Genomic DNA, 14,831 nt, shown 5'->3' with positions numbered 1-14,831 from the left:
AGTAAATCAATTTTGCATTCTCCTTGAATTCCTACATTTTCTGCATAGATGCATATATCATCATTAAAGTACCATACTCACACTTCTTATATAACGGTGCTATGATACTGTATGAGTCAAAACTGAATGCTTAACGTGGATTAATTTAGAATGTAATCATTCTGATAACGATAAACTCGATTCTGCAAAAGTTAAAATAAACTAGTAATTTCAAAACCATCATTTACCATTATCGCACTCCTTAACGCGTCTAAGCAACACTAGCAGTCTTACAGTTTTCATATGGAGCAGGGCTCTTTTGGCACATACAATATATTATCTATCCACATGTATCTTTCAGCTATACCTAGTAACATTACAATTTCCAGTCTCTTTCCTATGCTGTGGTAAAGATTTATTTTTTTGAATGAATGGAGTTTTCAGATATAGCCAGTATTTAATCCAAGCATTTCTCTGCCCCAGCCACCAAAGGCCACAGGAGGGGAACATTTTGTCCCACAATTTAAAATATCCTGCTGCATTTGTTATTGTCAGCAATAGCAAAATATTTCCCCACCACCCACCATTCAGTTTGAAGATTTGTACTTCTGGCAAAAAGCTTGATTAGGCTAGTAAATATGTGCAATGCTTTGCTGAACTTATTCCAATATGGTCTTACTAATAATACATGGAACAGCACAAAAAAGCAACTGCTTTCTTTTAGCAATAATAAAGAGGGCCATTAATTGGTAGAATTTTGAATAAAAAATCTCAAGTAGAGAATGTTCTAAGAAAGTTTGTTTTGTTCTACTCATTAGTAGGTTCATTTTGAATTGCAATGATAAGAAAAGTTAAAGGAGCAGAATGAAAGCTCTTTCTCAAATGGACAAATGTATGTGTTTTTCACTCTTTAAAGTCCATTCATTTCAAAATCCAGATGTTAAAAGCAAACAAAATCCTCTGAACAACATTTGAATGTTCTGAGCACGTTTTGAGAATGTTTGTGCAAATTTTCTTAAGAATTTTTTTGTTCAAAGTTCTATTCAACTATGGCCTGCTTTAGTGCTGTTCTAATATCATTCCCTAAAAAGTAAAATGTTCACAGTTACAAATATAGGGGCATTAAATTACACAGATTATACAAACATCAAACAGCATACATTATGTCAATGGAAACGAGTTGATATAAATGTGAATAGAAACGGACATATTGATTAACATTGCTAAGAGTAATGGTGAACAATAATGCTTGACACACAATAAGATTCCAGTTTGATGTGGGCACATTAACAAAACATAATACCCTATTGGTTCCCGTAAGTAACTTAAACCTATTGACTTTATTTCATAAGCTCAACAGTAATATTTAAAAAGTGCCCTCGAAAATATGACTGCAATTTTAGAGTGATCACTTTTCAAAATGTTCTAAAAAAAACTGTTGAAAAAACGGCCTGATACTTTGGCCTGCCTGAATTTACATCTCAATGGAGACAGATGCTTGGGATAAGAACCACAACCTAGCCTCAGAAAATAGTGGAAAGTCTTTCTGTGCACATACAATATAATCCATGACCTGGCACTTACACATACCCACTGAGTGCTGAACCATCTGGCATCAGGAGTCTGGGCAGGCCACGGCAGCATGTTGTTTTAATCAATTATTTCTGCTTCTTTGTTCTCAGAAGATATTTTGGATATGATATGGGTACTATGTGATCTGATGTTGGCATCATAGACAAAGAGTATACTTTATTATTTAATGCTAAGTTCAAGTGGTACTGTTATATTTGCTATATAGGTAGTAATGATGGTATATAAGTCACCAAATACTTGAAACACTGCTTAAGTGTACTGAAATACCCTAAAATATATTTAATAAAATATATATATTTTTTAATCCTACAAGAGATAAACATCCAGATTATGTTTCCTTCTGCTGGAGAACACAAAAACAAATGAGATAAGGAACCTTTTTCACCATGTGTTTTGGTATACTGCATACGTATTCGTTTTGGGAGTGTTTCTGCTGATTTAAAGTGCTAGATTTTTTTCACATAATCCCTTGAAAAAGTCTTTTTGAACATTTCATTTACGTAAGACATGCGTCGGCTGTTGAAATTAGGATTCTTTTGATTTTCCTTCACTGTTTTAAAGATTTAATAGATATCACTGACTGTATTTCACAGTCATCAGTATATTATTAACCAGAGATAAAGATTATTGAATTAGTTCTATTTGAGGTCAATTTGATTTTGTCTAATCAGGATTTGAAAATGTATTTGCATCAAGGTAGGATGATGATTCATTTTCAAAGAAATCTTCAAGCCTCCATTGTAATGTTTCAAAAGTTGGTCGGGTCTCTGGCTTGACATTCCAACATTCTAACATTATATTGTAAAGTTCTGGAGGACAATTGAGTGGTTTAGGAATCCTGTACCCTTGCTCAAGTTGTTCCAGTGTCTGTCTTCCATTCCAACCTACACAAAGGGAAAAGAAGAAGAGAAAAATTAAAACTAAGCCCTGTAATTTAAGAATTTACATAAGGGATGCATTTTCATCAGTGTTCTCGGTGGGATTCTTTTAACTACATGATAACCTTGTAAAGAGGTTAAAGTAAAGAGACCTTGATCAGCAATTAAAAAACATGAAATTGCTCAGCTGGTGAAACGGCAGGTAAGCCATAGTTGTAATTGCTCTCCACATGCTGAGTTTCTTATTAAAGAATTTCAAATGAAACCAAAATTTACAGCAAAGTATTTGAAGCACTTTGTTTTATTTTAATAATAGGTAGATAATTTCAATTAAATGAAAATGTGGTCTTGTCACTGTTTGTTTCCAGCGTTTTATGAGCAACTGGTATTTTCAAAGGAAAGTTAATGTTTGAGCATTACTCGTATTTCTCATTCTATTACAATTACTTTGTTTACTAGAATTGTGTTTCTATAACCAAAGTATTTAAAAGAAGTATGGCCAGAACTCCTGCAGTCCTGTGTCCCAGATTCAGCCAACAGCAGGCTAAAGCCCACTGTTGGCTAACATCACAGAGCAGGCCCAGGCTCTGCATGGATAATAATGTCAGGAGATTCCTAAATGCCCGACCAGCAGCTGACTCAGCATCTCAGCAGGCCACTGAGAACCTGAGCCAGCCATTCTCACACCCTTCACAGCTTGGTAATACAGTGAGCGCTGGAGGGGCAGAACAGATAGTCAGTCACTGGCTTTCTGCTCACTGAAGACCTAGAACTGAGCGATCAGCAGTCTTTGATAACTCAATTCTCAGTATAGAGCCAATGGAGCAATGCTGCAGCCATCTAGGTGAGTAGATATGTTTGTTTTTTTTGTGAACCCCTACTTCACTGGTAAGGCAGTACAAATGGCTCTCCTGTACCAGATATAGGTCCTATCAGTTCAAAAGGGGGTTCTGGGCATCTGCCAAGTAGGAAGGATTGCTGTACTGCCTTATTGCTAGCACTGATTCTCTTGTGGCTCCCCCTGTAGCGCTGCCAGATTTTCTCTCCCTCCACGCATCCCTTCCTCTTGCGTTGCAGAGCGATTCATTACAGTATCTCTGCCCCTACCCCTCTGCTGTCCGGGCCCCCCTCTTCCACCCACTGTCCGAGCCCTCTCTTTGTGCCTGCACTGCCAGCTTCCCACCTCTCCTCTCTCCTTGGCAGCTGGAGATTTCTGGCCCATTTCAGGATAGAGTGTGAGTGGCTCATAAATATGTCATATTTACTAGCCCCTTCCTTTTCTGAATAAACACAGTCAGCGATCAGTACTGAATGTTCCTAATGCCCCGTACACACGAGCGGACTTAAGTCCGACAGACTTCCAAAGGAGTTCCGTCGGAGTTCTGCTGGAATTCCGACGGAGTTCTGACAGACTTTTCGGCCGAACGGACTTGGCCACACACAATCACACTAAACTCCGACGGATTCGAACGTGATGACGTACGACTGGACTCGAATAAGGAAGTTCATAGCCAGTAGCCAATAGCTGCCCTAGCGTCGGTTTTAGTCCGTCGGAGTAGCATACACACGAGCGGAGTTTTCGAAGGGGACCGGGTCCGGCGGAGTTCCGTCGGGAAAATTTGAAGCATGCTTCATTTCTAAAGTCCGTCAGACTTTGGCGAATCACAAAAGTCCGTTGCAGCCCACACACGATCGGATAGTCTGACGGACTCGGTCCTTCGGACTTTGGATGTTGAAAAGTCCGCTCGTGTGTACGGGGCATTAGTCTATTCATCAATGAAGCATAGTGAACTTTGTTGACTATGCTTCAGCTTGTGAATGATCAGAAAGCCTCAGAGCACTTCCTATTCATTCATCTGTACAGCTGAGGCTGCAAAGGATTCTCTGTCCTTTTTTCATTTCCCTGTCTCAAAAGTGAGACAACAAGTTTTGACTACTAATATTTCACCAAAGTGCCCCAACAGGGCTGTTAAAAAAAGGTACAAAAAATAATTTGAAAAGAAAAATACAAAAAATGAATTAAAGAAAAATGAAGGGCTTGTTTACATGTCCTTTGCTCTTTGATGAGCGGTTAGTATTTTGATCATTCTTCAGAGAGCATTTGACAGGTGGTGAGGAAGTTTATTGCCTCCTTACCTCCTGATTTAAAGGGGGATGTAAACCCTCACATATACCCAGTGAAGTGAACAGCTTCAGATGATCTACAAGGATGAAACAAATCTCCCTCCATAACTTTTACTTTCATATCTGCTGTCTTCAGCTTTATATATTTAGAATTCTAACATCGTGGTAGAATTTTTACTTCCTCATTCAAATGTAGGAGTGTATTCTTGGCATACACTGAGACAGCTGATTGGAGGAAAAGCACACACTCCCCTTCCCTCAAGAAGATCCTTGCAGAGCTCTGCTGTGACAAGACCAGCTGTCTAATAATCTATTTATAGCACCCTCCCTGGCACACATTTAAAGCTGCTTTTATCTCAGTTGACAGAGAACTTGTCAGAAGTTTTCATGCTGGGACGAAACAGCAGAAAGACATGGGACTTAGTGCTTTGGAGAGAGATAAGTAAACACTACAGATATATGCGCCTAGGTCAAATTTCTTAAATATGGTTTACATCCACTTTAACCCCACACTAGAATGCCACAACCACGTTCTTTACACACAGTCGCAGGACATTTGCAGAGCAGTGCTATTCCCTTGAATGGGTCTTGTTCAAAGAGAGTATAATTTCTACTATTGCAGCAAAGCATAGTATTGCAGCTGTGGCATGTTTACAACCCTAGCCACTGCCTCTGTTACTAAGGGGAAGCGGTTGGTGGGCGGTAACAGTGCAGCTCAACCATTGGGTTTTACCGCACTCTAACTTCAGATGTGAATGAGTCCTAAGGACACAGTAAATGAATGTACTGTGCATGCAGCTGGAGCCACCTGTTATTCTAAGGGGATGCAGTGGCTGTATGAACACAGTCGCAGGTCCTAATTTGATAAATGTGCAGGTACGAGTGAGTGGCCCTGAATGCACACTGCCTGTGTTCAGGGTCATACACCTGCACCTACAAGCCTGTCAAATTATGACCTGCGGCTGTGTTCGGAGAGTTGCTGTGTCCACATACCGTAACAGAGGGTAACTGCACACAGCTCCAGGTGGCTCCAGCCACATAAACAAATCATTAAATGACACTGTACAGACCACAGCACCCCTGTGCATGAGCCCCAAGACCTCATTCATTTATTTATTAACTCAATACAGTTTTATTTTTTTAGATTTAGCAAGAATTTAGTTGTGCTTGTGTCCACTAATAATCATTTTAGTTTATTTTAAGCAAAAATATCATTATTGAGGGGCCTGTTAGGTAGGCTCTACAGGTCCCTGTGATTTCTAACAGCAGCCTTAGTTATCCACTATATATTTTAAGGAGAGTTGGGTGAACGGTTTGGGCCTGAACTGCCGAATTTGCAGGGTGTTCGGTGGATGTTCGCCCCCCTGAATACCGAGCAATGCACTGCGTGCTGCACAGTGCATTCTAAGCCCTGATTAGGCAAAGCTTTTCCCAATCAGGGTGCAGTGAATAGTTGGTTGTTAAGAAGCAAGCTGTGAAGCTGGCTGCACCATCCTTAAAGTGGTTGTAAACCTTTACAACACACTTTGACCTACAGGTAAGCCTAGATTAAGGCTTACCTGTAGGTCCAAGAAATATCTCCTAAACCTACATGGTTTAGGAGATATTTGCTGAAAGACAGGCACCGCCGTCTACAGCACATGCGCCGTAGACAGCAGCGCGCAGGCGCACTGAGCGTGCCGCGGTCAACGGCGATATGCCGCGAGTGGCGGATCCCGTGCGCATGCGCGGGAGTGACGTCATCGCGGCTTCGCCGAATGACAGCGGCAGAACGGCGAGACCCACCGAGAAGATGGATGCGCCGGACTACAGGGGACAGCGGTAACTTCTCTGGCTCCTGTGTCAGGTAAGTGACACAAAATGGACTACTATGCGATGCATAGTAGTCCATTATGCTTTACCTTTGCAGGGATGAAAGAGGAAGTAAACCCATCAGGGTTTACTTCCTTTTTAACAACCGATAAGTCATGAGCCGTCAATAGGCTTCCCTGCTGACTGCTGAATAAAATAAAAACATTAAAGATTTGCCGGCTACAAAAAAGTGAAATCCAAAAAGTAAAAACCAAAATCCATACCAGATCCTTATCGGAGCACACAGTCTGGCAGGCCAGGAATGGGGGGTGAGCGAGTGCCACCCCTTCTGAACAATGCCAGGCCACCTGCCCTCAACATGGGGGGTGGGTGCTTTGGGGTGAGGGGGGGCCCAAAAAAGGAAAAAAAAATGTTCTGCTGTCAACTAAGGCAAACCGCTGATGCCTGGCTTGCTGTTTGACAGTTCTTATATACAGTAGGTAAGGTGCCAAGCCACCTGCCGACATCACCCTGGTGGCACCGCCCCGCCTTGTGACATCACTGACCGCTGCATGCTGGGCCCTCCAGGCACTATAGTTAAAGGAAGTTTTCATTTTTGTTATTGCACTTTAAGCTTCATTAAAATCACTGCTCCTGTAAAAACAGGATGTGCAGCGTTGCTCTTTTCTCTGATTAGTGTGCTTCTTTTCTTTTAACCTATACAGTATGTAAACCCAGTCACTAAAGTCTCGTATAAGATGTAATATTTTCAAGTAATTTCAAATGTAGTTTGCAATGTTTTTAAATATGCAGCTTTTATTAAAACAATACTTGGTAATCCTGCCATGTATGTTACTGTTCATGGATTTTCATTTTTTTTTTTTTTTTTTTATGAAACCACTATGTCCCTGTTTCCTGTGTTGTCACCTTGTCACACAAGCTGGTCTTGTGTAAAAAAGCCATGTGGGCCTGAGAAATGCCATGCGGTTATTGCTGCAGCACTTATTATGTACACTTGTATTTAGACAGAGGTGACTGCAAACTTTCAGGAAATTAACAGCATTAGGATGTTAAGAAGTATGGAAACACATCTTATATTCAAATAAAAAAAATTAAACAACTGTGCTTTTGCAAAAAAATATTTCAGGTTGCAGATAACAGTGCATTTAGGTAATTCTGTTTGATCCTGCAACCAATCCATACTGCGACTGGACTGTGCAGAAAAAGAAGTAAAGTGGAGGCCATCCCACTACTCTTCCCTACTATTAGCATTTTTTTTGTACTCATTAGAGGCATATCAAGATACTTTTGGGTACCTATGCAAGTTTTATGTAGAAATATATATCTGAAATGTATAATATAATGGTTTGTTAACAAGATTAAATTGAGTTAAAATATATGTCCTGCCCAACCCAAACTTATGTTTAGTTTTGGATAGAGTGGGGAAGGATAGGGGAGGATTAGAACACTGTCAGTTTTTTTATTGTTGTTGTTGTTATCTAGGGCTCTGTACATACAGGAGAGGGTTGATAAGAATTAAAAAGAAGTGAGAAATGCAAACATAAGGAGGCTTAGGGATGGCTCTTCTGCCAGATAGATATTTTATGCAAATTTTTGTACAATTAGGTGTATTTTTTTTTAATAAAAAAGTTAATCTGTGAATTACCGAAAACCAAATTGCATCCACCTATTGAGTGAAATCACATTACGTACCCGGGTAAGGCATCTTTCCATAGGACACTATTTCATAAAGTAGAATACCAAATGACCAGACGTCGGATTTGACTGTGAATTTGCTGTGGCGGATTGCTTCTGGTGCTGTCCATTTTAGAGGAAGCTTTATATCATTTTTGGACTCATAAACATCATCATCCTGAAAAAAAAAATGCAAAAAAATGTGTGAAATAAAAATACATGTAAACTACAGTATCTCACAAAAGTGAGTACACCCCTCACATTTTTGTAAATATTTTATTATTACATACATTTTATAAATTACACTTTTCTACAATGTAAAGTAGTGAGTGTACAGCTTGTATAACAGTATAAATTTGCTGTCCCCTCAAAATAACTCAACACAAAGCCATTAATGTCTAAACCACTGACAACCAAAGTGAATCCACCCCTAAGTGAAAATGTCCAAATTGTGCCCAATTAGCCATTTTATCTCCCCAGTGTCATGTAATTCGTTAGTGTTACAAGGTCTCAGGTGTTAATAGGGAGCAGGTGTGTTAAATTTGTTATTACTCTCTCATACTGGTCACTGGAAGTTCCACATGGCACCTCATGGCAAAGAACTCTCTGAGGATCTGAAAAAAAAGAATTGTTCTACATAAAGATGGCCTAAGCTATTAGAAGATTGCCAAGACCCAGAAACTGAGCTGCAGCATGGTGGCCAAGACCATACAGTGGTTTTACAGGACAGGTTCCTCTCAGAACAGGCCTCACCATGGTTGACCAAAGAAATTGAGTGTACAAGCTCAGCGTCATATCCAGGGGTTGTCTTTGGGAACTAGGCGTATGAGTGCTGCCAGCATTGCTGCAGGGGTTGAAGGGGTGGGGAGTCATCTTGCAGTGCTCAGACCATACGCCACACACTGCATCAAATTGGTCTGCATGGTTGTTGTCCCAGAAGGAAGCCATTCTAAAGATGATGCACAAGAAAGCCTGCAAACAGTTTGCTGAAGACAAGCAGCCTAAGGACATGGATTACTAGAACCATGTTCTGTGGTCTGATGAGACCAAGATAAACATATTTGGTTCAGATGGTGTCAAGCGTGTGTAAGGTGAGGAGTACAAAGACAAGTGTGTCTTGCCTACAGTCAAGCATGGTGGTAGGAAAGTCATGGTCTGGGGCTGCATGAGTGCTGCCAGCACTGGAGAGCTACAGTTCATTGAAGGAACCATGAATGCCAACATGTACTGTGACATACTGAAGCCGAGCAAGATTCCCTCCCTTTGGAGACTGGGCTGCAGGGCAGTATTCCAACATGATAACGATCCCAAACACACCTCCGGGACGATGACTACTGCACTGCTAAAAAAGCTGAGGGTAGAGGTGATGGACTGGCCAAGCATGTCTCCAGACCCATACCCTATTGAGCATCTGCGGGGCAACCTCAAATCGAAGTTGGAGGAGCGCAGGATCTCTAACATCCATCAGCTCCGTGATGTCGTCATGGAGGAATGAAAGAGGACTCCAGTAGCAACGTATAAAGCTCTGGTGAACTCCATGCCCAAGAGTGTTAAGGCAGTGTTGGAAAATAATGGTGGCTACACACAAAATTGACACTTTGGGCCCAATTTGGACATTTTAACTTAACTTGTTGAGCTATTTTGAGGAGACAGCAAATTTACACTGTTATACAAGCTGTACACTCACTACTTGTAGCACATTGTAGCAAAGTGTAATTTCTTCAGTATTGTCACATGAAAGGATATGATAAAATATTTACAAAAATGTGAGAGGTGTACTCACTTTTGTGGGATACTGTAAATACAGGTAAGATGTGTCAGATAGCATAAGTTTAGAAATTTCCTAGAGAGAGTTAGAACTTTTAAAATTTGGCAGTGACAACTTGGCTGGAGATATTGGCTCCTACTGCTGTCAATCACAGCCAGTGATGGGCCATGATGCACTCTGTATGTCAATGGACACACAAAACTGGCTCAGGATCCAGGACATATGAGTGCCCGGAGCAAGCAGCTAGTTAGGGGAAAGGAGTGAGGAGCACTGGCGTGGGACCCGAGAAGAGGAGGATCAGGGCTGCTCTGTGAAAAACCATTGCACAGAGCAGGTAAGTGTGACATGGTTGCTATTTTTTTTTTAATTGCCTTTAGAATCACGTTACTCTTCAAGGGTTAATAGAACGAATGGAGCTATGACAGCCACATATAAAATAAACTATGCCTGCAATTTCCACTCACATTTTGCATCTATAAAAACTGTACTGCAGCTTCTGTAAATCCTCAATCCAGATTGTGTTTCATTCATAGAAGTTGTAGTCCAGCCTTTATAAATGGCAGAGTGGAGAAGAAAGGGTGGGCATAGTCACTCTTGAGTGTCTGTCACATCTGCCTTTGTAATATTAAAGTGGTTGTACACCCTGTACAACCACTTTTACCTACAGGTAAACCTATATTAAGGCTTTGCTGTAGGTGCTGGAAATATCTCCTAAACCTTCATGATTTAGGAGATATTTACTAAAAAGACGAGCGCCGATGGTGACGGCGCATGTCCCCTTTAGAAAGGGCACATTGTGCCGTTGCTAATAGGGGTCATGCCGTGACTGGCGGCTCCCGAGCGCATGCACGGGAGTGACGTCACGTGACTCCAGTCAGTCATATTGCCAGAGTTTGCGGCCCCAGAAGGAAGAGGGGCGAAGATGGATGTTTCCTGCTCGTGGGGACAATGAAGACTTTGTGGGCTTCGGTCTCAGGTAAGTGACACATAATGGTATGCTTTACCTTTCAGGGAAATAAAGAAGAAGTAAACCCACCAGGGTTTACTTCCTCTTTAACACCCACTGCAACTGAATTTTACAGCAGTGGTGTTGGGGGAAGGGTGTCAGATGATGAAGATTTCAAGGAAAGCAGGAGACAGCAGCACAAGGGACACGTCAAATTAAAGAGGTTGTAAACCTCTGAAAAAAAATCCTAGACAAAGGCCTAATGAGCTAGTATGCGTTGCATACTAGCTCATTATGAAATACTTACCTTACGACAAAGCTGTTGCAGTGGTTCCCACACACCACTGTCACGGCCGACATCTTTCCTGGAGCTTCTTCCAGGTTCACGGGCTCCAGTTATATGAATGGCCGGAGCCACAATGAAGTCACTCCTGTGCATGCATGCAGGAGCCTCCGTTCACACCACAGGCTCAGAAGGAATGGCACCCATGGGCTGTTCCTTTAGAGCGCATGCACCAGTGATGTCACTGTCGGCATGCACTGGAAATATCTCCTAAACTGTACAGGTTTAGGAGATATTTTCAATACTATAGGTAAGCCTTATTATAGCCTTACATATAGGTAAAAGTTTGGAGAGAAAGTTTACTTCCTCTTTAATATCAAGTGATGTCACTTGTAATGATTTTTGTTTTTAATTTGACTAAATGTAGGCTTTAAAAACAGATACAGACAGTGAGAGGAACTGACACAAAGAACAGCCATGAACAGTCTGTACATGTAACAGGCATATTCATTATGATTTTCAGCCATTTAAAAATTAGAAAATCACTGGATCTGATCTTAAGGATATTTTGGAAGGAAACCTTCCACTGCCAACAAATTGAAAGTCGCAAATTGTGCACACCTGAATCTAGTTAATACGATTTTCAGTGCCCCAAACTCAAACTAAATTATAGTTGGTTGTAAAATTAATATTTTTACCTCAAAAACTCTTGCAAGTCCAAAGTCTGCTACTTTGTAAACACTGTTTTCTCCAACAAGTACATTCCTGGCAGCTAAATCTCTGTGGATGAAGTTTTGTGTTTCTAGATATGCCATTCCTGAAGCCACTTGAGCAGCCATGTCCACCTGTTGAGGTACTCTAACCGTTGAGCCATTATCATCTGAAAAAAAATAAAAAATAATATATATATATATATATATATATATATATATATATATATATATATATATATATATATATATATATATATATATATATTATAGATATCTCATCACAGTGCCTATTAAAGTATTTTATAACAACAAATGTGTATGGTGCCATCTTAGAAGACACAGTGACACAGAATTCTTTCAATAAAAAGGCTGTCTCCTAGGTTTTTAATGTTGGCCCTTTTTTCTCCTAAGAGAAAAGAAAAGTGGCAGCAAGATTGTCTGCAATTTTCCCAATTTACATAAACATGTACTCCACTTAACCATGTAGGCTAAATAATCTTTCATTAGATTGAAAGCTTATTGTAGCCCAACTACAAGCACTGCAGAAAGAAAATTGGAAATGTTCCCGAATGGGGAGATTTCTGTAAAATAATGGTTATTTTTATTGGTTAATTTAATTTGGTTAATCTCCAAATTTGAACACAGAAAGGAACAAAACAAATTTTATTTAGCAGAGTAGGGGAAGGTTTGGAACCTTTTTTAGTCGTATTGCTGTATGTTTTTCTGTTCCGGGGATGTCCATTCTCCTCATTTCTTTTTTTGATTCCACGGAGACAGGAAATTTAGATTTTTAATACAAAATTCCAAAAGAAGTAAAAACCCTAAAATATCACCCCCAGAAACAAAAAACACACCTTTATTTTTTTAAAGGAAAGTCTTGTAGTAAAAATGTTTGAAATAAAGCGTTGCTATGGATGGGACAGCAGCAGATAAACCCGAACTACAGATAAAATTGAGCACCAACTAAAATCAAAAGGAAAAAAGTTCCGGATAAAAGTAACCTCAAAAGAAAGAAAGCAACAAAGGGGGTGGTTGCCACGAGCTAGAATTTAGATTTCTTGTTGACACAGATAGTAGTCCCAATAAGAACATTCAGTTAAATGCAGTTTGCTAGCTCTCACTATCTTCGTTAAGAGAAAGGGGAGCATTTGGGACTTTGAGTGAGATGTGCAACTGCATTTAAAAGCTTGGCGCGTTTTGTGGATGAAGTTCCACTTCTTCAGAAGCAAGTGCAGAGTGCGTATCTATAAAATAAAAATTACTCAAATGAAATTGAATAGGGATGTAAGGGGAAGAGAAAACCAAACACCCCAGATTTACTTACATATAAGCTCTAAAGTTGATCATAGAATGCTAAAACCTGATGGTTGAGGAAAGCTGGAAAATATCCCTGCCGGGAGCAGTGGGGGTGTATAACTGCAGACAGCCAAGGTGGAAAAGACCACAATTGAGGGGAGAGGTGGAAGGTGTCCATGGTGAGTTGCATAAAGATGCCTGCGAACAGTTCCAATCTGTATGAATGTAAAATGTAGGTGGTCAATGGAAAGTATATAGTATGAATAACAAGGGGCATAGAGCCTGTAGTGGTGAGAGTGAAGGGACTTCAGCGTGTGTTGGGCATCTCCCCAGACACTGGCCGCATCATTTCAGCTGTTCTGGTGGGAATGCCTTCATTTCAAACACGCTCAGTTTGACGCTGGGGGGTGTTATGCCTAACAGCCTTGGCGGGTATATACACTTCAGTCTTGAGGGAGGCATTGTCCCTCATTTCATGCTGGATACATTTTGGATCACACATGGAAGCCACATCACTAGCACTGGGATCACCAGGTACACTCACTACTTCCACTTCTCCCTTTGGGGTTTTTTTGTTTTTTCGCCACCCCAGTCAGTTCCTGAATTTCTGGACAGGATTGGTCTGTCGTGAGCTCAGGATGTTTTACCCCATCATGTTTTGTTTGCTCTGGTGTGAGGGTCTCTGGTGGTCTTCACCACACTTTTTTCTGTCCCTTCACTCTCACATTGACTCCACCACTACAGGCTCTATGCCCCTTGTTAGTCAAGCCATACACTTTCTATTGGCCACCTACATTTTACATTCATACAGATTGGAACTGTTTGCAGACATCTTTATGCAATACCTTCCATGGACACCTTCCATCTCTCCCCTTGATTGTGGTGTTTTCCACCTTGGCTGCCTGCAGTCATATGCCCCCACAGCTCCCAGCAAGGATATTTACCCGCTTTCCTCAACCATCATGTTTTAGCATTCTATGACCAACTTTAAAGCTGATATGTAAGTAACTCTGGGGTGTTTGGTTTTCTCTCCCCCTTACATCCCTATTCAATTTCATTTGAGTAATTTGGAATATGTGTTATAGATACGCACTCTGCACTTGCTTCTGAAGAAGTAGAACTTCATCCACGAAACACGTCAAGCTTTTAAATGCATTTTTTTCATTCAATCACGCATTTACATCATACTCTGTTTTTTTATTTTATGTATCATGTGCAATAATATAAATTTTATTTTATATCTAATATATGCCCATCAGCTTTTCATATCTGCTATGTAACATGTCCCATGTTCATTTATATGAATAAACTTCCTCTTTATTGTGCAATTTATCTATTAATATTTATTTTTGTCCAAACACACGTCTCACTCAAAGTCCCAAATTCTCCCCTTTTTCTTAACAATGAATAGGGATGGAGGTGTATGCTCGTTTGACCATATACCTCATTTAAAGTCCTAAACGATTCCCTCTTTAAATATTAGCTCTCACTATCTTCTTCCTAAAAAAGCTACAACACGACACTCTGGCTTTTCTAAGCATATCCCCATCCCAACCTATGAAGGGGCTGGCTTATCCAAAGTCCCCATTATTGGTCCTTCTAAGCCTGATAGCCCTAGTTTAAAGACAATGCAAACCATAACTGGTTAAAGTAAACATTTCCCAGTACTGCAAATTAAATTAACAGGACTTGTTGAGGAACAAAGATTGCAGTAAATGTGAACCTCATCCCTTGCAACCTGCATTTGAGTGTTGTTAACATTTTA

The 14,831-nt window shown here is 40.4% G+C and overlaps 1 protein-coding gene across 1 annotated transcript in view; it reads right to left on the bottom strand.

Moving 5' to 3' along the window:
• Positions 1-372: 372 nt before the first annotated feature.
• Positions 373-14,831, bottom strand: part of FRK (fyn related Src family tyrosine kinase) — a 126,528-nt gene continuing 112,069 nt past the window's right edge. The window contains exons 6-8 of the mRNA XM_077487085.1: positions 11,756-11,937; positions 8,079-8,238; positions 373-2,456 (exon numbers count right to left, since the gene is read on the bottom strand). Of these exons, the coding sequence (XP_077343211.1) occupies positions 2,236-2,456; positions 8,079-8,238; positions 11,756-11,937 (563 nt within the window). The 3' untranslated portion in view covers positions 373-2,235. The remainder of the gene's footprint in view (positions 2,457-8,078; positions 8,239-11,755; positions 11,938-14,831) is intronic.

This window comes from Lithobates pipiens, unplaced genomic scaffold (genome assembly GCF_037356315.1).
Source record: "Lithobates pipiens isolate NorthernLeopardFrog02 unplaced genomic scaffold, aLitPip1_a1.2 Scaffold_18, whole genome shotgun sequence".
NCBI lineage: Eukaryota > Metazoa > Chordata > Amphibia > Anura > Ranidae > Lithobates > Lithobates pipiens.
The sequence above is the reverse complement of the archived record's forward strand: the minus strand, read 5'-3'. Positions and strand labels throughout refer to the sequence as shown.